Raw genomic sequence first — 25,943 nt, forward strand, 5'->3', positions numbered from 1 at the left:
TGTGGAACAATTATATATACTATAAGGTGGTTTAGCAATTTTTTTTCGCTATTAAAATGTTGAGTTCAAGAGTAATTTTGCTAGCCCTGTGTCTTCAGGGTTCGTAGGACGAAGCTCATCACTCATCATCTCTATGGACAGGGATTTTTTTTTTTGGGAAATCAACATTTAATCGATTTGTTTATTTGTTGGTAAAACCAACCGATAAACCCTTCGAACCATCCCTCAACATCCTCCCATGAATTTGTAAATAAGCCCCTGTTATCTTAACTATATTGGATTAATTGTAACAATATGGACATTGTTTACAAATAATTTCAATATTAACAACCCTTCGCATATTTCCAGATTAATATAGAATTTGTCACTTAAATAGACAAACATTAGGTTGGCGCACATTCACTCGCACACATTCATGGAACTCTTTGACAAATCACAAGTATTTGAGGTTCTTTATTAGATTAATGCCACTTAAACGCTCCTACCGACGAACTGTGGCCAATAATAATTAACTGCGTTATCAACCAATTTCGAACACACAATCGTTGGCAGGCAGTATGCAATCTGATAGCATTTTTAGCATTTTCAATGCGACTACGACAAAACAGAATTGCCCCTCCAAATGTTCTGTAGGTTAAATGAAAAAAAACATGTTTCACACCATATTTTGACAACACAATAACGATTTTGGTTTTTATCAGAATGTTGCCACTGACATCTACAGCACTTATCTTGGCTCCCGGTTGACCGTCGTTTTTTATTGGACTATCTGTTGATAGCTTTCAGCGGGTGAATGATATGTCAATTACAATTGATGTATTTTTTTTTTTTTTTTGCTACGACTCTCAGGAATTTGAGAAATCCATATTTTAGTATTTCATTAACAGTTTAACTTGGCGCATGTCGAGATCTATTGAAACGCTATAAATTGTGAAAGAATTTCTAATAACAATTAATATCAAATAACTTTTATATAGTGCAGATTTGTACCTACTAAAATATATTTGAAAAGTTTTGTGGATGTTAAATAAGAAGTCCATTGTGCAAATAACAAAAAGAAAATTTAATAACCGCTGAAGGATTAAAGCTTTGAAAATTCCCTGAAAATAGGTGGTGAAGAAATTTTCGGTTAGTAAAAAATATAATTTCTTTCTAAAATATTGAATAAGACAAGGAACTGTATTGGAATAAAATTGACTAAGCAATGGATATTTGTTATGGATTGTATCATAACAATTATGAGTCCAAAGAAAAGAATAAACAAAAAGATAAGCTCAAACCCCATTGACTAAGGTAAGTGGGGGGCTTTAGAAATTTTGAACTTTTATATCAAGAAGTATAATTTTTGGCCATATAAATATATTAAAATGTAGATAAAAACAAGTGAGAAAGTATCTGCCGGCAATGCTCAGCTCAAAAGTTTTGCGGGGTAGGTACCTAAAGGAAATGACCGATATAGTCCATTTTGGAAGTGGGTCTTATTTTGAGAGCCATTCACCTCGATAGATATGGCGCCCACCAGATATGGTCACCATTCAATTTAGACCTTTGGGCCCTTATATCAGTAAAAAAGAACTTGCCCACGAAAAACATGTTATCACTGTAAACAGAAATACTAGGAGTACCGTTCGGTAAAATTTTCCAAAGGATCCTCGAACACTTAAACAAAAATGTTGAACATTTGTGTGGGTGGCACTCCAAGGAGTGGATCGATAGGGTCATCTTTTGGGGTCTAAACCCATTATTCCGATGAGGCACATTTTGTCAGTATGAAGGTGTGTATACCCTAGTTAGCATAAATGCTGAGGGTATAACATGTAATAAAGTATTAGAAGTCAGCAAAATTGGGTGCCACCGTGGTGCAATGGTATGCACGCCCGCCTTGCACGCAGAAGGTCGGTGGTTCGATTCCCCGGCCAGGCAACATCAAACAGTTTTCAACGGTGGCAAAATACCCCTCAGTAATGTTGGCGACATTTCCTGAGTATTTCAGCCTTGTAAAACTCCTCTACAAGTGGTGTCTTTAGACACGCCGTTAGGACTCGGAGATAAACAGTAGGTCCCATATCATTGAGCTAACATGAATCGTGTGCACTCATTCCTATGAGAGAAGTCTCCCTTGTCCCGTAGGGATGTTGTGGAACAATGTTTTTTTTGTTTGTGTTTTTAGTCAGCAAAATCGGATACTTCCTTCGAAAATTTTTTTGCGCACAATTGTTTAGTTGGTGGTCTCAGGAAATATGGACTTGACACCTAATTGATATCGTCATAATAGTAGCCGCGAGGCTAACATGCAGAACGACCGATTTCCATGTTCCTCATGGAAATAACGGTTTTAGATCCTAAGTATGTTTGAACGAAATCTGTTTCAGACAATTTGAAGTTGATTTAGCAATGTCCGTCCGTATGTCTGTTCAAAAATTTCAAAATTTTTCGCTATAATGGTGCGCACGATAACTCTCGAAGGGAGTAACTAATTTGGTCCATACTTTGCACATCGTAATATTTCTACTAGACATAGATTAGGTTCGAACACGGACGATTTCGGTCCACTCCTTCGGGTACCTCCCACACAAACTTTCGGAAAAGTGCAGTTTGTGACCACCTCCTCTCGAATCGTTTTGATTTACAGCTTGCATTCGAGGTCCTTATTATGATGAACAAGTTTTTTGATGTACATATGAGTTCTATACTTCCTGAGAAAATGACCCGAAAGCTGTAAAAAAACCCTACGGCAACCTTGTGTAGTGGCATGTCGTAATATTTCTTCGAATATTATGTGAAATTCGAAGATCTGGCTTATCGGTCCACTCCGTCCGGTTCCTCTCTTACAAAATTTCAACATTTTTTGTTTGAGTGCTGTTTTAGGTCTGTTCGATGATCCTTTGTAAACTTTAACCCAATGTACATCTTGTGGTCCTATTTGCTGCGATATTATGGGCAAGTCCATGCTTCTTGATATAATGGTCCAAAAGCTCTAAATTATATGGTTACAGGTGGTAATGGCTGGTGGACGTAATATTTCTACGAGACATAGATCAAGTTAGAATATGGACTACATATGTCAACTCCTTCGGGTACCTTCCACACAAAATTTCGAAAAATACAGTTTAAGGCCTTCTCTCGAATCGCTTTGATCTTTGTTGTAATAACTTACATTCGCTGCCGCCATTACGACGGTACAAGTTGTTTAGGATGCAAATCCATACTTCCTGAGAAAATAGCCCCAAGGCGATAAAAACCCCTATGAAACCATGTAAAGTGGCTGAATGAAGCGCACGATAACTCTCAAACGGATCAGGCGATTCGTTCAAAAATTTTGCCTTTGTAATATTAAAGTATCAATTCACACAGGCTGCGGGTATATCTCTGTCTGCAAAGCCGACTGATACTTTTTTACTTGTTTAATTTGTTATACCCTTCCTAGCCTTTAGCCTTTAGACTAAAGATATATATCCGCCCGTCTGTCTGACTGGTGAGCACGATAACTCTCGAACGAAGCAACCGATCGGGTTCAACATTTGACATTCGTAATATTTTGCCCACTCCTTCCGGTACACCCCAAAAAAAAGTTCCAACCTTTTCGATAAAATAATACGACCTGTACCTGTGGAACGAAGCAACAGATCGGGTCCAATATTTGGCATTCGTAATATTTTGTCCAAAAGCTTAGTTTAAGTTCGAAGATGGGCCATATCGGTCCACTCCTTCCGGTACATCCCCCACAAAAGTTAAAAAAGTGTTCGCAAAAATGGTGCTCACGATAACTCCCAAAGGGAGTAACCGAATAGCTAATAACTTTGCATATGGTGATATTACATTCAGTCATAGATCGGGTTCGGACCAGTCCTTCGGAATGTTGAGAACTCCTCTCGGAATGTTTTGATTTTTTTTTTCAGATGATTTTACGGTCCCGTTTGCAACGGTACAATTTTTTTCAGGGACAAGTCTATACTTCCTGTGATAATGACATAAAACACTTCAAAGAAACCTTCACGGTGCAACTAAAGTAACAAATGCGCAAGATAACTCTCTCAGGGAGTTTCTGGTAGGTCCAAACTTTGCACATCGTATTATTTCATTTAGTCATGTATCAGTTTAGAATATGGACTATATTGGTCCCGTCTTTGGGGTACCTCCCACACAAAATTTGGGAAAAGTACAGTTTCTCAGCTCATATCGGATGGTTTTGATTTTTTTTCTCCAAAAAGTTCTTCTTGCGGTCCCTGTTATCATCGCGCAATTTTTTTCGGCGGCAAGTCCATACATCCTGTGGTAATGACCTAAAATCTCCAAAAAACGCCTGCCATTATTAACTAAATTGTGTAGTACGTAAAATAACCCTCGAAGGGAGAAACCGATTTGGTCCAAACGTTGTACAGCGTATTATTTCTTAGAGGCTCGTATTATGTCCGAATATCGTCTACATAGGACCACTCTTTCAGGTTCTTCCCACACAAAGTTTAGAAACAGTGCAGTTTAATAACTCTTCTGGGATGGTTTTTAAATTTTTGGCAACATGTTTTGTATGCGGCCCTAGTTAAAACGATATAACTTTTATCCTGGGCAAATTCACACTACTTAAGAAGTTGGCCCAAAAACTGAAAAGAACCCTATAGACGTCAGAATTATTGTGTTTGCTTCTCTTCTTTAGGTCCGAGGTCGAGGGTATATCTCTGTCGCCAAAGCCTACTTATGCTTTTACTTGTTATACCCTCAGCATGCTTACGAGGGTATATACACTTTCATACGTGCAAAATGTGCATCATCGAAATAATGGGTTTAGACCCCAAGTATGTTTGGACGAAATGTGTTTCAGACAATTAGGAGTTGATTTAGCCCTGTCCGTCCGTCCGTCTGTCTGTCTGGCTGGCTGGAGCGCACGATAACTCTCGAACGAATGAACCGATTCGGTGCACACGATAACTATTTAAGGGAATAACCGATTTGGTCCATACTTTCCACATCGTGAAATTTCTACCAGACTTAGATGAGGTTCCAATATGGACTAAATCGGTCCACTCCTTTGGGTACCTCCCAAACAACATTTCGGTAAAGTTCAGTTTAGGACCTGCTCTCGAATCGCTTTGATTTTTGTTGTAGCAACTTGTATTCACTGTCCCCATACGATGTTATAAGTTTCACCAGGGGCAAGTCCATACTTCCTGAGAAAATAGCCTGAAATGTGCAAAGCCCCCTTTGACACCGTGTGTAGTGGTTGGAGCGCAAGATAACTCTCGAACGGATCTGCCTTCGTAATATTTTGTGCAAACTTACTTTAAGTTCGAAAATAAGGCATATCGGTCCACTTCGCCATCATTTAAGTTATAAATCCCTTCCTGTTAACTTATACTTTTTCGCAATCTCTGACATGTTAATTTAGAACAGGAATTTTATATCAAAACCACATGAAAATACCACAAGGATTAGTTTTTTCTTCTTCTGTTAGGTATAGCTACAACACAAGTATAGGCACAACATTTCAAGCAATGTTACATGTTCTGAGTTATATAATCAACTCTTACATAACTAACAAACTTTCACACACACGCACCAACAACTATTTTTCAATTACATTTCAATACTTTTTTGGCAATTCGCTTCAATTCGTACCTTGTTTTTCTTGACTATTTAAATAGTGATGAAAAGCTCGATAACCCAAATACGCGAAAATATTTTCTCAATTTTTTTCCTTTTTGTTTGCTTTTAGTATTTCGACACGTTTTTTGCAATTTAAGCAAAATGAAAACTGAAAAACTGAAATCTGGTGGAAAATGTATTTCACTTGAAAATGTGTGTCAGGATCAGACGTTTCCACCAAAATGGCGTTTTCCGTTGATGCGGCACCACTACTTATATAAAATACGAAAAGTTCATAGGCAACCGACCAAACGAGTGAGTTTAGCTTTTCATCGTTTCGCTTTGCTTTCGTTTTTCGGTGGGAGTGGGACATGCCAGTTTTTTGGACAACAAAAAAAACAGAACCCTAAAATGACAAGCAAATGGGGATAATACAGCGAAAAGTCCTTGCTAAGATGGCATAAAGGAACAAAACAAACAAACTATGGTAGACAAGGACTTATGAGGTACATAGAATGTAGGCAGTTATAGTTTTTTTGTGGACATAATCATAAGTGATCCATTTAAATTTGTCCCTATTTGGATGTATAGAAAAAAAACCAAGGAAACTATTACCTCCCACTATCCTTGTAAAACTTTTGCCATTTTAAAAACACACACTTGCCAGTTGAAAAACTAATCGTCCATTACCTTATGGCTGATTGGAATCAACACCACCATTGTGTTGTCTGTGTGTGAGTGAGTATTTGCACAATGGTATCTCAATGGCAGAATGCTTAAATGGCTAAGAATAACTAGCAAAAATATATCCATTGATAACCAGTGCAGTTTAATAATTACATTTTAAGTACCATTAGGCCTCGTATTGTGTGCCTCACAGCATCTTGCCGCTAACATCATTCCTTTGTTCGTTCGATGTTTTCAATGTTTGTTCCCTCTGGGCAATTTCCCCCCTTTCCATGATTGTTCCCAGTACTGCACTCTGCACATTGTGCAATTGTTGCAAATATGTAACTAAATTTTATGCAACACCAATCTTTGCTACAAATTGTGCCTATACAGTGGTGGAAATTTATTTAGGATCAATCAAGAAAAGATTCGGCAAAGCTTTCGTCATTAAGAAACATTTTGAAGTCTACGATAAGTTCGGCTTATGGGACAAACGTGTTGCTATTAGATAACGTAGGGGATGAACGATACCAAGTAACGGCCCTGACCGGCTTTAACATGGCAAAGTCCAGGAATTATCTTTTCTCTCTCTCTCATTTCAAGTGGACACTGACCTCCGCGTGGAGTCACCTAGGCAACTGCCTTTAACACCCGTTAAAGGTAGTGAGCTGATATGTGCCGCGCGTTTACCCATAAGAACGATAAATAACTTTGGTTTGGGTGTCCCGTTAGTAAACCTCCCTTATAAAAAAGCATCCTACTATGAAACAAGTAAAAAAGTATCAGGCGGCTTTGCCGACAGAGATCTACCCTCAGCCTGTGTGAATTAAAACGTCCATCTATTGACAATATCGAATCTACGGATTACGGATTTTGGGGCCCTTTTTGGAATTTGCCTACAAAAAATATATTTTGTTTGAAGCTCAAAAGTGTTGCGGAGGATGTACCTGAAGGAATAGACCGACATAGTCCATTTTGGAAGTGGATCTTATATTAGGAGTCATTCCTTTAGATAGATATTATGGCCACCAGTCCTTTCAGTTGGTCTGACAGCATCGACTTGTCCACGAAAAACATAATATCGAGCGTTTTTACAGCGTTCGGGCTATTTTCTCAGGAAGTATGGACTTGTCCCTGAAAAAAACTTGTATCGTTGTAATGGCAGAGAAAAATGTTATTACAACTCTATACGGGGCCTTAAACTGCATTTTTCCGAAATTATATATAGCCGGTTTTCGAACCTCTATCTATGTCTCGTAGAAATATAACGGTGTACAAAGTATGGTCCAAATCGGTTACTACCTTTGAGAGTTATCGTGTGCACAATTTTAGTGAAAAGTGTTGAACTTTTGTGGGGAAGGTACCTAAATTAGTGGACCGATATGGCTCATCTTCGGACAAAATATTACGATGGCCAAATGTTGGACCCAATCTGCAGATCCGTTTGAGAGTTATCGTGCGCTCCAACCACTACACTTGGTGCCATAGGGGGTTTTTACAACTCAGGAAGTATGTACTTGCCCCTGATAAAAATTGTACTGCCGTAATGGGGGTAGCAAATACAAGTTGCTACCACAACAATCATAGTGATTCGAGAGCATGTTTTCAACTGAACTTTTTCGAAATTTTGTGTGTGAGGTACCCGAAGGAGTGGACCGATAGAGTTCATATTGGAACCTCATCTATGTGTGGTAGAAATTTCACGATATGTATAGTATGGATCAAATCGGTTATTACCTTTAAGGCTTATCGATATGGCCCATCATCGAACGTAAACTAATTTTGGACAAAACATTACGATGGCCAAATTTTGTACCAAATCGGTTAATACCTTCGAGAGTTATCGTCCGCACCAGCCAGCCGGACAGACAGATTAACGGATATTGCTAAATCGACTCCAAATTTGCTGAAACGGATTTCGTCCAAATATACTTGGGGTCTTAAACTATTATTTCGATTAGGCACATTTTTCCCTTATGAAAGTATACACAGAAAAAAAATTTCCGATAAACAGCTTTATCAAAAACTTTAAAAGACGATTAAATAAAAGTTATTTTGTTTTCAATAAATAATTAGGTGAAAACACAGCACGTCAAAAAACTGAAAATGTTTGATAAACACGTTTGTAAATATGACAATTCGTTTATCGGCCAAAAATCAATCAAAATTTAATTGAATATTTGAATTTGTTTATCAAATCGTTGTCCATTTTTTTCTGTGTATATACGAGCATAAATGCTGAGGGTATAAAAACGAAAGAAAAGAAAAACAAATCCCTATAAAGTTGACGACCCCCGCAAACGTTTTAAGGACCATGGTGTGCGAATCTGCACCTGTAATGTCCAGACTCTTTATAGAGAAAGTGCAGTTTACGCACTGGCAGATATACTTGAAAAATATAAGACCGATATTACTGCAATACAGGAAAAACGATGGATTGGGAAAGGCGTCACAACAAAACCTAAAGATGGCGCACTCTGTTATAGCTGCCATGACAAAAATTTTGGTTGCGGATTTGTAGTTGGTCGGAGGTTTAAACATCTGGTCTCCAGTGAACGGATGAAAGCAAAATTCTTTAATATTAGCTTTATTTGGGCCCATTCTCCAACCGAAGACAAGGACGAGCAGACCAAAGATATATTCCATGAGTGTTTAGAACAGACATACGACTGTTAAAATTATCCTAAAATTGGAAATCCGAATATCTTTGGTCCAACGCTCGGAACTTTGATAGACTTCGCAGCAGCAAAAAACATGGTAGTTAGCAGCACCAGATTTAAGTATCTCGATATTCATAAAGGAATCTGGCTGTCACCAGATCAGAAAACATAAAACCAAATTGATCACGTTGTGATTGATGGAAGACATTCATCGGGCGTGTTGGATGTACGTTCGTTCGGAGGAGCAAACATAGATTCGCACCACTACCTTGTTGCAGCAAAGGTACGTGTCCGTCTAAACGTAGAAAATAAAGTACAACATACACAAAACGGAAGTTTAACATCGTTAAGCTGCAATCACAACAGATGGCCACGGCATATTTCACCCAACTGACCCAATTGCTTCATCAAAACACTCCTCGTCCCGATATTATATCCGCACAATGGCAAAATATTGCCCACTGAAAAACAGCAGCAACATCCATACTTGGGTACCAGAGACCAGGAGTGTCGTCCTGCTACCGAAGAGGAAAATGCGGCATATAGAGCTACTCTACAATCAGTACCAACGCGTAGCACACGAGAGATGTATTGGGAGAAAAGGAGAGAGGAGAAACGTCTTTTCCGTAGGAAAAAAAATAGAAATGGAAAAGCGGAAGTGTGAAAATATCGAGATATACAAGAACCAAAATGGAAAACGAAAATTCTACAATACAATACATTCACTTCGTCCTCTAAAGACCAGCAAGGTAATTTGGTAACTGATACAGATAGTGTGGTAAAGATATGGAAATAACATTTTGCCAAGCTGTTGGTATCCGTAAGCTACGAAGATACAACAGATCCAACCCCAGAAGATTTTATTGAGTGTATACTGCCCAGCCAAGATTAGGTACATACAGCTGTAAACAGGTTGAAGAACAATAAAGCCGGATGAGCCGATGGCTCCTGTTTTAGACTGGAGGCGACACCCTGATAAGGTGTATGCATTAGCCAGTTAGCACCATCTGGCAAGAAGAACGCGTACCCGACGATTGGAACGTGAGCAGTTCACAAGAAGGCAGCTAAGACTTTGTGCTGAAGAAAAATCCTTTCAGCGCTTTCTGTATTAAAGATTTTATTATGGTAGTAAAGGCAATATTCTTCGCTTATTTATTTAGCTTCAATACATGTATTTTGTTTGATCAAATTCCATCGCGTTTGGAGATAATTAGATATCTTTGCACTTACGATCTTTTCCTTGTACAGTTTTGTGTTTTTGCAGGGACCTACGACCTTGTCCTGCAATTTACCAATTTTTAAAATAAAATATTTATACTTTACACGACAATGTAAAAAGGATATTTTAAGTTTGCTGTGTACAATATTCGTGTAACATCGCGTAGACCCCTCCAGTTGCCATTTTTTTCATATATTGACGAGATAAAGCGATCTATGTGTGTCTGCAAGTTCATTAACTATTGTAATAAAACTTCAGGCCTCAATTATGGCCCGATCGTCACCAAATTTTGTGAAGAGGTCGGGTTCTGATCAGAAGTGACCCTATTAGATGTTGGTTCTGATCATAAGGTGTGAAATAGACCAAACCAAAAATGTTTACCCAATTTTGTTGCTGTCCTGTAGATCGCAATAATATTCCGATCGCCGCGATATTTTAAGAATGATTTTAGTTTAAGACAAAGAAGAAGCTTGCAATTTAACATGGTGATCGGTAATTTTTTAATATGAAGACTGGTCAATTCGCTTATGGGGAAAAATAGCTGTCAAATGTAAAAATTCGTTACAAAATAGACATTTGTGTTCAATAATTTGGTCCACTGGCTCCGCCAATTATCATCTGATTATCATGTAAATGTGTAGGATAGTTCTTGGCAATGTACCCCAACCATGGATGACGTTAAACATTATATCTGAACTACATTAGCCGTACTATTATTTTAAAATATAAATTTTGTGGACTTACGATCTTTTCCGACAAGGTCAAAACATATAGAAAAATGCGACATACTACCATCTTCTTTGTGTCATACGACGTATTTTGACTTGTACTATCATTCTGTAACAAAAACGAGATTTTCAAAAAAAGTGGACTTACGACCTTTTCCGACGAGGCAGACGATATGGTATACTGTGTGAACGATTAAAGCGCATCGTCAATTAAATAATTAGTCCATATTTGTGTGCTTTAGATCTGGCAAGTCCACAATTAACCAGATAGTTACCGTGCGGCAAATCGTGAAAAGGACCCAACAGATGCAGATCGAAACCTACCACCTTTTTGTCGATTATAAAGCATCCTTCCACAGTCCCCTATGTTCAAAGGTATTCCAAGTCATGTCTGAATTTGATATTCCCGCAAGGCTCATTCGGCTTAGTAAGATGACATTAGTTGTGTCTTTTTACTTACTAAATGTTGCTGAAACATTTTTTAGCAACTTTTCCACAGCTATTAACTGATACTCGATCCTCAGTTAAAATAGGAAAGAACCTCTCTGAACAGTTTGTACCAAAAGAGGTTTCAGACGAAAAGACAGTTTTTCGTGTGCTTCTGGAAAAGGTTATACGAGGTGCAAACGTCAAAAGAAATGGTGCAATATTCACCAATAGCTATAATTATTTGGTTACGCTGACGATATTAAAATCATCATGGATCGATCAGTAAAGGAAGTAACTAATACCTTTAAGAAGTTCGAGGGATAATCTGCTAAAATTGGCAGTATACGACGATAAGACCAAGTTGATGGTATCGTCCTTAAAACTCGAACCAACTGTGAAAGTTGGTTCATATAATTGTGAGGTAGTTACAGATTTCGTGTACCTCGTCACAGTTTTGAAAGAAGAAGAAGAAGAATTGCACCGACTAACATATGCTACTTTGGTTTAAATAAGCAGTTTACAAAACAAATGTAAAACTTTACAAAACACTGTACTACCCGTGCTGAAGTATAGTTCCGAAGTCTGGATACTTGCGCAAAAAGATAAGACAGTGCTCGGTGTGTTTGAGAGAAAAATTCTTCGAAAGTTTTGCGGGTCAATCTGCGTTGGCGGTGAATATCGATGTCGTACGAGCTGTATCTGCTATACAACGACATGAGTTTAGTTAAACGTATCGAGATACAACAATTGCGTTGGCTAGGCCATGTCATGAGAATGAGCGATATTGAACCCTTTAAAAATGCGTATAAGTACGGGCCGCAGAACTGATAGGCCAAAAGTGAAATACGACATCAGAAAAGTCCCAAGTTTGAAAAATACAGCAACAAAAAGAGAGGAATGGAGAAAGTAGAAGAAGTAGTAGAAGTAGAAAAAGAAGTTTTAATTGGGGACATTGAGAAACATTTTGAAATCAATGCTAAGTTCGGCTAATGGTCATAGATGGTGTGGCTGTTGAGATCTGTCAACTAGAGAAATTTTAATCCCTCTATTACAGGTATTTTCATTATCCTTAACCGTCACAAAACCTACCATACATATAGGGTGTCGTCGTCGTTGCATTAGGCTGTTGTCCCCCTTGCGGTTCGAATCCCAGGCCAAGCAACATCAAATTTACAACAGTGGCAAAATTGCTGGCGACATTTCCTGAGAATTTCAGCCATGAAAAACTTCTCTACAAGTGGTGTCGTAAGACACGCAGTTCGGACTCGGCAATAAACAGGTCCCATATCATTGAGCCAATATGAATCGGCGCCAATATGAGAGAAGTCTCCATTATCCCTTCGGGGATGTTGTGGGAACATATGTATGTACGTTGCGGATCTAATAAATCTTTACTAGTGAAATTACATCTACTAAAACGCGAGATACGAGAAATTCGAAGGTAGGAAAATCACCTAAAGTTGTTTTCGAAAATATCGCGCATTTTATCGCGTATTCTGCGGGCCGTTTCCACTGCAATGAAAAAACTAGTGCAGCATCTTCGTTTTTGTGGAAACAGAGATTTAAAAACTTTACTGATAAGGGAGCTACATTAATTTTATCCCAAAAGATAGTGTGTGATGCTACATCCACGGTTCCTGATTGATCGTCGTGAAATAGATTTATATCGATATAGACTTTCGTGGTGACACTGAAACCGGATGCGGAACAAAATTTATTGTAGTTTGCACAAATTAGAGATGTTTCATAGGTTTTTTAATGCTTAGATGCAACCGATGCTACATCTAAGCGTCCAAGTTATATTTCGAAAAATATATACAATTTAAAAGATATGGTCTTGCTGTACATGAACATCACATGCGGACAAAACGATTTTGATAATTACGCGGTTTACACATATTTTAATAATGCATATAAGTTAAAGCGGTTTATTTGAACTCTATTTCCGTTTAAGAAGTCTAATGATTTATTTCAACAACCTATAACTTTCCTCAATGGGAAACCTTCTATGTGAATGTAGATAAAGCAAAATCGGTCAATTTTCTTGGCAGTTTCAAGTACTCCTATAGATTTTTTTCAATATTTTCAACTCTAGAATGCATGTGAAAACTATTATTCCAAACCAAAATTTGTTTTTTTTTGTAACACAAATATGTGCTTATTTTGGCTATAATATCCTAACTACTATCCCGATGATTATAAATTTGGTCTCATTTGATTCCCCGTGGAGTCTTTATTTAAAACTGTTATTTTTTCTAATTTTTGAAGGGTAAATGGAGCTTTATTTTCAAAAAATTCTGATTACATTTAAAATTTTGTAAATTTTTTGTAAATTCCGCGAATGCTGAGTAACATGATAACTTTTCAGTGACAATTGTGCTCAATAAAATAATTAGCGTTTTTATAATATTTTTTTCTTAAAAGCAGGAGTAAAAACGCGATAGCATTTGTCCGCCGCAACCAAAAATTTGCTCGCGAGCGGATTTGTTTGTACTGGGGAATTTTTTCTTAACCTTTGTACCAAAAATAGTTAATGTAGCGCGAAAAGAAAAAATTCAATTTTTTTGAAATGGAATATGAAATAATTGACAACATTTCCCATATACACTTTCATGCGGGCAAAATGTGCCTCATTGAAATAATGATTTCAGACCTCAAGTATGTTTGGACGAAATTCTTTCAGGCAATTTGCAGTCGATATAGCCATGTTTGTCCGTCCATCTGTCTGGCTGTCTGTATCGCACTATAACTCACCAACGGATGAAGCAATTTGGTGAAAAAAATGGCCTTTCTAATATATTGTTCACACTTAGTATAAATTCGAAGGTGAGCCATATCGGTCCAACTCTTCAGGTACCTCTCGCATAAACATTCAAAAATGTTCGCAAAAAATGTGCGCACGATAATTGTTGAAGTGATTTGTTAAATACTTTGGACATCGTAAAATCTCTATCAGACTTAGATGAGGTCCACAACTCCGGGTACATCCTAAAAAAAAATAACAAATTACAGTAGAGTTCAGTTTAGAACCTGGTCTCGAATTGCTTTGATTTTTGTATTCACTGTCCCCCATACGACGGTACAAGTTTCATCAGGGGCAAGTCCATACTTTCTGAGAAAATGACCCAAAAATTATAAAAACCCCCTTTTAGACCATGTGTAGTGGCTGGAGCGCGTATCAGCCGATACGGTCCAAAATTTGGATCTCCTAGTATTATTCCCAAATGTAATGTAACTTCAAAAATGGTCCGTATTGTTCTTCTTCTAAGGGACCTACCTACAAAATTTAAAATTTTTGTTTAAGTGCAGTTTACAGTCTCTTCGAAGATCCTTTTGAAATGTATACCAATGTTACTCCTTGTGGTCCTGTTTACAGCGTTAATATTTTTTCTTTCTTGGGCAAGTCCATGCTTCCTAACATAGTGGTCCAAAAACTCTATGTTATACGATGACCAACTGAAATGAATGGAGGGCGTCCTATGTACCAAAAAAGTGCTCCCAAAATAAGATCCACTTCTAAAATTGACTATGTAGATATATTCCCTGAGGTACATCCTCCGCAACAATTTTGAGCTTTAATCCAAATATATTTTTGTCGCAGTTTGAATGTCTAAAAGGGGCAACAAAATCTGAAAACCCCCAAAAAAATATTATTGGGGAAAGGGATTTCCGGTGCGTGGCCGCTATTCGCTTCGATATTGTCAATAGATGAAAGTTTCAATTCACACAGGCTTAGGGTATGTCTCCCTCGGCAAAGCCGACTGATACTTTTTACTTGTTTTTAAACCAAATATCTCAACATCGTTTCAAACCGCGGCATTCGGCTAAGCTGTTCTTGGTGATATCGAATGTGTCCACAGCCTGCGTGGAATGTCCTGTAAATTTATTGGGAAACTAGGATTTAAATATATGATCTATGGATCTATGCAGTCGGGTTAGTATTGAGAAAAGACTCTTCGATTAAAAAGATACCCAGCAAAATGTTCCATGCCAAGTACGCCATTCAATCATGGGTGCAAGTTATCTGGCATACCACCTTTTTAGCATCTTCATCGATGAATTTTATATGAGCGTAGATCCCAAAAGATGCTATTCATTTTTGGATCCAAAGCATGTCATTTCCACCAACCCTTTGCAATGGCATTATCATTTCGATGAGAGTTTTAACAACTTTTGTTGTTATTTCGAGTCTCCGACAACATCAAGCCTAATGTAAATAATTAATCTTATATACTTAAAAATTGTATGTAAATAAAAACGCAAAATTCATCTCTATTGGATAGATGGGATTTTTCACGACTTCTTTTGCATGGCTTCAAATGCTGATGAAAAGCTCGGATCGTTCACGACTTCCTTTGCATTGGTTAAAATGCTAGTGAAAATATCGGATCTTTCACGACCTCACGTCATCGCATGGAACCCCTTTCTTCAAATTTTGCTGGGTATATTAAGGCCTTATCTGCCCCAGGCATTATTAAAAATTATTTTGACTCTGCTTTTTGCATTGTAATTTGTAGCACCAGATTAAAATACCTCCTCTACAAACATAAGGTTACGTGGTTGTCACCATATCAATTCATATTAAAACATATGCCATTAAGCCAGACCAAGCCTAAACTTTATATATGAATGCGTGTACTCCAATGAAAAATGTGGTCAAAAACATCAATCAAGAAATGTTACATCAAGAAAAACATTACTAATCTAAATATAGATTACCTTGAGATTTTTTAAAATACTTTGAAGTCTTTATGTAATTTGCATGCAGTGTATCTTTATCTCAGGCAGCTAGCTAGTGGATACCTACCATTATTTGTTTTTGCTTCACAGCAAAGAAGAAGAATAAAAAGTAAATGGCACAGCAAACTAAACGCCTACAGTAGTGTAAATATCACATCATTTATCTTCCATTCCAGTGCACACTTACACACCTTTGTTCAGACACTTGGCCATGTACATATCCATGCACAGATATATAGATGTTAACCTTAGCATCCTTTGGATTTGTTCTTCTTTTTATGCTTTTGACGTCATAGATTTGCTATTATATTCACTCCTACACAAAAATTGACCTCTCTCTTTTTATCCTTTACAGTTACAATGCAGCAATTGGCAAAGGCATTGCTATTGGTTGCTTTGCTGTGTGTTACGGCGCATGCCAAGACTATAGCACTGGGTAAGGACGATGTGACGTCACACTTGATGGTGATGGGGCATAGTGACAGAAAAGGAGCAGGACAAGAGGCAGTGACTGCGACAGCATCACTACATAGCCTAGCTGAAATCCTTGATAAAACTGTAGACAATTCGACGCCATCAAGTGCAGTTGAAGATTGGAGTTTGGTGTGTCAACAGCTCTGCGGGTAAGTTGCTTAACTGTGGAGCAAAGCAACAAAAACATTTAATATGTTTTTCCATGTGTAGTGAAGTTGTGTGTGAAAATGTGTGTGTGTTAGATGCAAAATGTCCTTTAAAAACAAAGTGAAAAAATGAGATTTAAATACATGATTATATAACATTACAACATTATTTATATAATCAGAGAATAAAGCAAAGTGAAGCATGAAGTAAAGTTTGTTGAAAAGTGCCAAAATTTTAAATTAAGTGTTGAAATGTGTCATTGGAAAAGTTTTGTAATTGAATATTTTTGTTTGCGTTCTTCTTAATTTTTTTAGAGCTGCTTTAGGCGGCGCTGTTTGCTCCCCCTATTGTAAAAATATTCCAGTTTTACCCACGAAAGTGCAAATTGAAAATGCCAACACCCTAATGGATTCCAGCAAACAATTCATATGCCCGCAGCTATGTGGATTACAGTTAGGTAAGTTGGAAACTTTGGCAACATTAAAATGGAATCACAAGTTTAAAATGTTTAAAGCAATTTGGATAACATTTTTCTGGGATTTTCTAAGAAAATATTTTTTGGACAGTTATTAGGAAATTAGTTTCAATAGAATTTAAAATTGTGGCTTATATATATTTTCCGATGGGTATTTTTTTTACTAATTTCTTGGTTCAATTGTTTTATTTAAGTTTTTTGAAATGTTTACCATTTTGAAGGTAGTGATAAATACTCATAAATACTTTTTAAAACCAATTTATTTAACGGCCAGAAGACAAAATGTTTAATCACAACACCACACTCTGCTTCAGGATATTTTGCCTTTGTTCATTTGCTGATTTCTTGAAAGGTTTAGAAAACATAAAAAATTTAGCAATTGAAGCGTTCGTTCCCAGTAATTGAAGGACAAAACCAGGGAGTTGTTTTTTAGTTTCAGGCGAAATACGTTAGAAGCTACTTGTAGTGAACACATAGAAGAGTCAAGGCAGACTTTTCTGATTACAATTGATGCAGTTCTATCCTATCATTAGTCCAATGGTATGATGCCTAGTACGACACCACTTGCACAAATACAATTTTCATTTATTCCTGGTAGGCTGTGTTGTAATAGTACTGCTATTGTGCTCGGAAGCTCTTTCCAGATAATTTAAAATTATTCTCATAAAATACTCGTAAGGTGACGTGAATATGAACTGATGTTGGTAAATTAGGACATGAGACACTTCACAGCTGTCTGTAAATACAAATTTATGATTGACGTTGAAGGGCGCTATGTTCGACCGGGCTAAAGTTTTTATACCCTGCACCACGAACGGTATTGAAGTGAATAAGAACAATTAGTATCTATTCGTTTGTGAAAGTACCTCTTATTTCATGCAGGAGCAGAATATTTTAACTGATAATACTCCCTTTAAAAGAGTTCATATGGGACGTCATCGTAGTTCTTTCCAAAATATGGATTAATATTTACAATTTTCCAAATTAAGCTCTTTTATCCTCTGGCAACACACGGTAATAAATTACAGAAATCTCGTTTCGAAAATTTGACAAATAAAACCCTCGAAATACATTAAACCAAATTTCAGTTTCAAATACCAAATTTCAGTTATTGTGGTTGAATAATACCGATAAATTTCTTGTGCAAGTTTTATACCATCAACAATGACGAATTACCACATTTCAGTCATGTTGTGGGAATGTTCAGGGCACAACATTCAAAATACCGAAAATCAAGAGGTACGATTCTATGGGGGCTATATGAAAACGTGGATAATTTCTTCTGGAATATTTTATACACCCATGGAATACTTAATACCAAATTGAAGCCATTTCGGTGGGATGTTGTGGCCATTGGGAGGTACCGTTCTGTGGGGGCTATATGAGGACCTATATCGACAAATGTTATGTGGAAAGTTGTATACCAAATTTCAAGTGGAAAGTTTTATACACCCAATGAAGTCTGAATACCAAATTTCAAGTATTTCAAAATATCGAAAATCGGCAGGTATGGGGGCTATATCAAAACGTGGACAGATATATCTCACTTTCAATATCAAATACCCTAGGAGTAATAGAAACTTCTGTACCAAATTACAAAGCTTTATCTTAAAAATTGCGAGCTGTGTCTTTTTTTCAACAAACAGACGGACAGACGTAGAATTTTATGCTGATCAAAAATAAATATACTTTATAGGGTCTCCGACGAGTATTTCAATGCATTACAGACGGAAAAACAAACTTAATATAACCTCCACATTATGGTGGCATCCTGAGGGCATTGGTAGAAGCAGTTCTCTATCTGAAATTTGTGAAGAATGCTAATTTACCCTTTTTTCACTGATTAGCCTTTTTTACAGTCATTTCTGGTATTTTTTGGCAACATACATATGTACGTTTGTAGCCATTTATGGCTTCGGAGACCTCCTAATCATGTACAACGTTCAAGGTGTTTGTAGGTTATACAGTAAGTTGGCGTCCGAGGAATGAAATTTTGGATGTCCTCACAGTAGCACCAGAAGTCCTTAGGATCCGTCTGGGTGGCAGATCCCCATAAGAGTATTATGGTTTATGTTAACACAGCTGAAACATATTTGCAGGAAATGTCTGGCCACCAACACATTATGTTGTCCGACCATCAGCATCTTGATCTGACGAAAATCCGTATTTGTCATCTGAACACAGCCTTATGCAATTCGTAGAACATTATTTTGGCACGCTTGTAGGATTCTCCATTGTTAAGAATGCCTTTCGGATTTCTATCCCGGATTGCACCTTCTGATTGATGTGGTTGACGTGCGAAGAAAAGGGTAGAAGATTGTTGGATTATAAAAATTGAGATGCTCCTGCTTTCGACCACAATGTTAATATTATACTTTGTAGATAACTTTAAATTATGTTTCCGGAAAAATTTTTCATAGATTTTGACACCGGATACGAGAACATAAATATGTATGCTGATGAAGGTGCGAAGATGCAAATTGGCGACCTGACATAACGACCAACTGACGTACGACCCAAACTTACTATTGGGCGTTATGACCCTGCAGACGCGTATATAGTTTTTGGTCGTTATGAACGTCACAATGCAGGCCACAAAGGCCATAAGCAAGGAGAATATTGAAAGTGTAGTCAGTCGGCTTCAAATCTTTCCCAGGGGTGAAAGTTTTAACTTCCGACCGAAGCCCAAGGCAACACCAAGAAAACTTACTTTTATAAACCTATCAAGAAAAATGGCGTTTATTTCGGCCGGGGTGAACTTGAACCTACATAAACATTTTTGTGTGAAAATGTTTTGAAATTTCTGATAACCCAAAATCTCAAAATACAAGCATTTCGGTGGACTAACACCTTCAAAAGTCCTTAACGCGATGCATTGCTGGGCCCACGTTTTATACAAAAATTATGAAATAACTGATTTTAAACTCTGCAAACGCAAAATCTCATATTACAAGCAATTCTGAATGGAAATAATGCCTTCAAAATTCCTTAAAGCGTGCGTCGCGTTGCTTGAGGAACGTACATAGCCCACTTTTAATACCACAAGTTTCCACCTACTTAACTCCGTTCGGATGCTTGAGTGATTTCCACAGACGGTCAGACATGGCTATATCGATGCATTATTTCATTCTGATCAATAATATTATAGTTTTGTGGGATTAAAAAATTATTATTTCGAAGGAGGAGTTATAAACAACAACATTATATACCATCCATTATATGGCGGAGTATTTAAAATTTGGGCGTTGTAACCATCGTTAAAAGGGTCACAACCCCCGGTCGTGGTCGGATTTAGTCATAAGACCAACATTTATTTTTGGGTCTTATCACCACTGGAAGTTGTGTCAAATCGCCTTGCAAAAATATGCTATATATAATGGGAGACAACCTTTGGGCAATCTCATTTTAATCTTGCGGAGCTGAAATTTTTTGCTTCGAAATTTAACGTTTGACTGATGTCTGACATTAGTTTCGTATTTTACGCCTTGAACACATGTAATATATTCTGGATTTCTTCAGGGATTGGGTTAGCTTTCCCATCTTACTATTTGAGCGCAGCCAACTTAATTTCTCTAGATTCATTCTTGAGAACCACGGTCTCATCTTCAAAGCGCTCAAAGTGCTTGTTGATAGATAGCCTTGTGGATTCCTAACATATATGGGGTTGGGAATTCTATGCTACGGTAAGCCGCCGTTGCTGCTTTGTGGGACGACATCTCTGAGCTTATAAGAAAGCGTTTTGTAATGCCTGTTGGGTTATGCTTCATTTTGCTCGTTGATGCGGCATTGTTATCATCCAAAGGATGAGACCGTGCCACTTTCGGAGCAATCAGGTATCGCTGAGCTGGTAAGTGTGGACCCAGTAGTTTCCATTGCCCTCTGTTAGGGGGCAAGCAATTTCTAAAAGAGAACGAACAAAATGTGTTTTCTCTTCTACCACTATCTGCTAGACAAATTTTGTCGGGTCAGAAAGAACGAATTGGTAAACTGATTTTTCCACATAAATAGATGAATAAGGATCAGAGTCGGGAGGGGCAGACTATATGATACCCTACGCCACCACGACTTCAATATAATTTTACGAAATTTTTTCTATACCAAATTGCGTCACGTTTTCGAAATTTCATCAAAATCTTCAATTTTATGTTTGGAGCGTCATAAACACGAAATCGGCCGAACATTTATGGGGCGATATCCAAATTTGAACCGATTTCTATACATATATTTTGGCACGTTTATTTGTAGGCCAAGAATGGGGCACCAAATACCGAAAATTAGGCGAAAATATATCATAGTCGGAATTCATTTCAATATACATATGTATGTAAGTTGGAAAACATATGTATTTCTATTTCAAATTAGTTGACATTTTCCAAATTTCATCAAAATTGGACGAACATATACATACATGGAAATCCGAAACGATTTCAATATAAATTGGCAAACTTTTTTCTAGAGCAAATTCCGTCAAGATGGTGGACCGCGAAGATGGTGGTCCAAATACATGGCACAATTACCCAGGTAGTGGCATCGTGAAATTTTGAATATGTTATGTCAAAACTTTCTTTATGTTGTTGGGGAAATTACAACAAAAATAATTTTTTTATAAAGGGATTTGACTTTTCATATTCGTTCAGCTGGTGTGATACCACTACCTGGTAGTTCTGCCATGGTCCAAATACATAAAATCGGAAGAAAGTATATATTGAAGCTATATCTAAATCTGAACCAATTTTCACCAAAAACCAATAGCGTTTTTCCAATGCCTAAATAAATGATCTGACAATAAATGCGACCTGTACCTTGCGAATGAACGGACCATCATCCATAAATCGACTCAGAGATGTGCCTTCAGCTTATGTGAATTGAAACTTTCACCAAGGGCAAGATCGAATACCGCCTACACAAACACAATCCCTTTCCCCAAAAATGATGTATAAAGCTCAAAAGTGCTGCGAGGAGGAGGTACTTGAAGACATGGACCGCCATTGTCCCTTTTGGAAGTGGATCTTATTTTGGGAGTCATATCTTTTCGATAGTTATCGCGCCCACTACTCGTTAGACCGTTTGGACCGTGGACTTGCCCGATGATAATAATATCGCTTTAAATAGAACCACAAAGAGTAACTTCGGCAAAAATCTCCAAAGGATACTTGAACAACACTCCAAATTTCTGACTCATATTTTGAGTTACCGACACAAGTCGGTAAGATAATAGTGTTTTTAATCTCGGTAATAAGCGATATTTGTCGGTTAAGTTCACGACCATAAAAATGGTCGACTAATTTTACCAATAGCACGAGTGATGTCAACTTTTAGTTGAAATTTTCATTTATAATTTTGGCGCATCTTCGAACTAACTAAAATGGTGCGCACCATAACTCGCGAAGGGCGTAGCCGAATTGCTTATAACTCTGCATATGGCAATATATCTTCCAGGCATAGATCGGGTTCCAATATGGGCTATATCGGTCCTCGCCTTCGGAAAATGTGAAGTTTAAGAGCTCCTATTCTTCAGGCGGCCCCCTTGACGGTACAATTTTTCGCGAGTAAGTCCATCCTACCTGAGATAATGCCCTAAAAGGGTAAATCCCCAAGATAACTCTCGCGGGGAGTTTCTGATTTGTCCAAATGTTGAACATAGTACTATTTCAACTATTCATGTACCGGTTTGGAATATTGACTATTTCGGTCCCGTCCTTCTTGTACCTGCCAAACAAAATTTGGAAAATTTGAAGTTTAAGAGCTCCTTTCGAATCGTTTTGAAATTTTTAGGAGGATGTTTTTTCGACTCCCTTTACGACGTTACAAATTTTTTTCGGGTGCAATTCCATACTTCCTGAGATAGTGGCCTAAAAGCTCATAGAAAGCCTGACGGCACCAACTAAAATGGCATATCCGCATTATAACTCTGGCAGGGAGTTTCTGATTGGTCTAAACTTTGCACATCGTATTATTTCATCCAGTTATGTATCAGGTTGGAATATGAACTACATATATCTCGGTCCACCCCTTTGGTTACCTCTCACACAAAAGTTGGAATAAGTGAAGTTGGTATAGCCCCCACAGTACTTTACCTACAGATTCCAACTATAATTTGCCTCGAAATTCGTGGTACAAAAGCAAAATATTTTATATACGGCATAATTGATGTGTTTCTTTTTTTGGTCAGAGGGTGAGGGATATTTTCTTCTTTGTTATAGGTACCCTCCACCATAATATGGAGGGTATAATTAAATTTGTCATTCCATTTGTTACACATCGAAATATTCGTCGGAGACCCCATAAAATATATAACCATGTCCGTCCGTCTGCTGAAATCAATTTTTAAGATAGAGCTTTGTAATTAGGTTCAGAAGTTTATATTATTCCTAGGATGTTTGGTATTGCAAATGGACTATATCGGTCCACGTTTTGATATAGACCTCATAGAACGGTACCACCCGATTTTCTGTATGTTTAGCCTCATTATCACACCGAAATGGCTGAAATGTTATACTTAATCTTCTTTGGATGTATAGAACTTTCTCCCAAAAAATTGTCGGTATAGGTCGTTGCCTTCACATAGCCAACATAAAACATAACTTCCCAATTTTCCGTGTTTTGAATGTTGTGTCCTCAATATTCCTCAGAAATGGCTACAATTTGGTATTTAGTCTTTCTTGGGGGTATACAACTTTCCCCCAGAAAATTGTTGGTACAGGCCCACGCCTTAGTGGAGCCCTCATAGAACGGTACTTTCCTATTTCCGGTATTTTGAAGGTTGTGGCCTCAATATTCCATCGAAATGGCTGAAATTTGGTACTAAACGTTTCATATGAAATTTGTCGGTATAAGTTCACGCCTTAATAGAACCTCCATAAAACTGTACCTCCCTATTTCCCGTATTTTGAAGGTTGTGGCCTCAATATTCCACCGAAATGGCTGAAATTTTACATTTAGTCTTCATTTGGGGTATTAAACGTTCCATATGAAATGTGTCGGTATAGCTCCACGCCTTCATACAGCCCCCATATAACGTATGTCCCGATTTTCGGTATTTTGAATGTTGTGGCTTCAATATTCCTCAGGAATGGCTGAAATTTGGTATTTAGTCTGCGTTGGAGGTAAAAGTCTTTCTGACTGAAATTCGTCAGTATAGGTCCAGGTTTCGATATAGCCCCTCCACGGTACCTCCCGATTTTCGTAATTCTGAAGGTTGTGACGTCAATATCCCACCGAAAAACTGAAATTTGTTATTTGGTCTTCTGTGGGAAATATCGGAAATTTGGTATTTAGACTTCTTTGAGTCTAAAAATTTTCCGCCCGAATTTCGGTATTTTGAAGGTTAACCCCATTGTTTAACCCAACGCGCTGAAATTTGGTATGTAATCTTTTTCATAAATGAAAGGAAATTCATTTTTCCACTTTACATCAATACAACTCGAGGTGTAGGGTATAACAAGTTCGGCCTGGCCAAACTTAACGCAGCTCTATTTCCTTTTCCTTTATAAATTTGAAAATTGTTAAGGTTTTTCTGTAACCTTTAAATAATTAAAAAATATTATTTTTATTTATTTTCAGGCGATAGTGTTTGTACATGTACTAAGTGGACATCGGAACACGTCAACTCTTTGATAAAATTGCAAGGTGATATAAATGTTTGTTCCATATTCTGTGATGTTCAACATGTCACACTGGCCGGCTGTAGTCCTTGCTCCAAGAAAACTCCAGCAAGCGACAATAGTATGGGCACCACTGTTGTTAGCATGACTAAGGCGGGACAAGATGTGGACAAAATTATGCCCTTGTCAGATGTTAGTGATGTAGCAACAACCACGTCGTCAACTGGCACCACTCCAAATTGGAATGAACTTTGCGCTGCCCTGTGTAAAACTGGTGATGGCGGGTCACTGTGCAATTGTGATTTGTCACCATTTTTTGCTTAAGAAGGAAGTAAAGAAAGTGAGGTGATGGTGATGAATTGATTTTTTTTTATAAAATTAAACAAAAAATACTTTTGTTTAGTCCCTGCTTTTGAAAAAAGCTGGACTTTAAAACTTTGTTTGGTTTATTTTTCTGTATTTTCTTTATATAAAATTTTGTTTTATATTTGTTTATTGTTATTTTTCAAATTTATTTCTATGTAAATTTCAATTAATAACATTGGAAAGTAGATCAATTATTTTTCTATCTATCTAAATATATATTTTAACTAAAACATAACACTGCTATATTATCAAAAAAACAATAACAAAATAATATTAACAAACAAGTGAAGGTAATACAACAACTAATCCCTATGCGCATCAATTAATTTGTAATTAATTTCAATTAAACAAAAAAAAAAAAAAAAGGACAGAGAAGAAAAAAATCTACAAAAAAAAAAGAAAAACATACATACAAAAATATTATATACACAACATATATAAATATTGTTAAACTATAGTGTTAACAAAAATATATATTTTTGTTGTTGTTAATGGGGAAAGGATTTGATGATCTGTTTAATTTTCGATTTTATTTTTTATTCTTAATGAAAGAAGCGGAACCTTTTCACATTAACAACAACAAGTAAAGAACTAATAACTAACAACAAAATCACTAAAGGGCTTCCAGGTGAAATAGTTTGTAAATGTCATCAACCTCCATTGAGGCATAGTGAGCATAAACAACTAGGACACTATTCTTTTAGTAGTTGTGGGAAAATTTTAACCTTTTTAAGGTCATTATAAACTCCCACAAAAAAAAAAAAAAAAATTAAACAAAAAACAACCAATAATATTCATATATACAACATATCGTCGTCACATACTGTTGATAAATTAAAAAAGAAAACAAAA

General features: G+C 37.1%; 2 protein-coding genes across 3 annotated transcripts in view; one reads left to right on the forward strand and one right to left on the reverse strand.

Annotated features, from left to right (window-relative positions):
• Nucleotides 1–5,881, reverse strand: part of Gad1 (glutamate decarboxylase) — an 89,893-nt gene extending 84,012 nt beyond the window's left edge. Inside the window, exon 1 of one of the 2 annotated variants that reach the window (XM_073987044.1) lies at nt 5,614–5,881. The gene's annotated coding sequence lies outside the window, so the exon portion shown is untranslated. The remainder of the gene's footprint in view (nt 1–5,613) is intronic. The other variant, XM_073987047.1, reaches the window with a different exon arrangement.
• LOC141403936 (uncharacterized) lies at nt 742–25,943 on the forward strand. The gene is made up of 4 exons (XM_073987050.1): nt 742–1,128; nt 16,381–16,648; nt 16,961–17,103; nt 24,685–25,943. Exons 2-4 carry the CDS (start codon nt 16,386–16,388, stop codon nt 25,047–25,049), a joined length of 771 nt encoding a protein of 256 aa, XP_073843151.1. The 5' UTR covers nt 742–1,128; nt 16,381–16,385; the 3' UTR covers nt 25,050–25,943.

Source organism: Musca autumnalis, unplaced genomic scaffold (genome assembly GCF_047663935.1).
Source record: "Musca autumnalis isolate F117 unplaced genomic scaffold, ASM4766393v1 scaffold_4, whole genome shotgun sequence".
Lineage (NCBI taxonomy): Eukaryota > Metazoa > Arthropoda > Insecta > Diptera > Muscidae > Musca > Musca autumnalis.

What these genes read in the sequence shown, in the direction of transcription:
- LOC141403936 (XM_073987050.1), top strand. Translation starts at nt 16,386, where the DNA reads ATGCAGCAATTGGCAAAGGCATTGCTATTGGTTGCTTTGCTGTGTGTT. An exon ending in GTGTGTCAACAGCTCTGCGG is followed by an intron (nt 16,649 to 16,960) that starts GTAAGTTGCTTA and finishes TAATTTTTTTAG; the next exon opens with AGCTGCTTTAGGCGGCGCTG. An exon ending in GCTATGTGGATTACAGTTAG is followed by an intron (nt 17,104 to 24,684) that starts GTAAGTTGGAAA and finishes ATTTATTTTCAG; the next exon opens with GCGATAGTGTTTGTACATGT.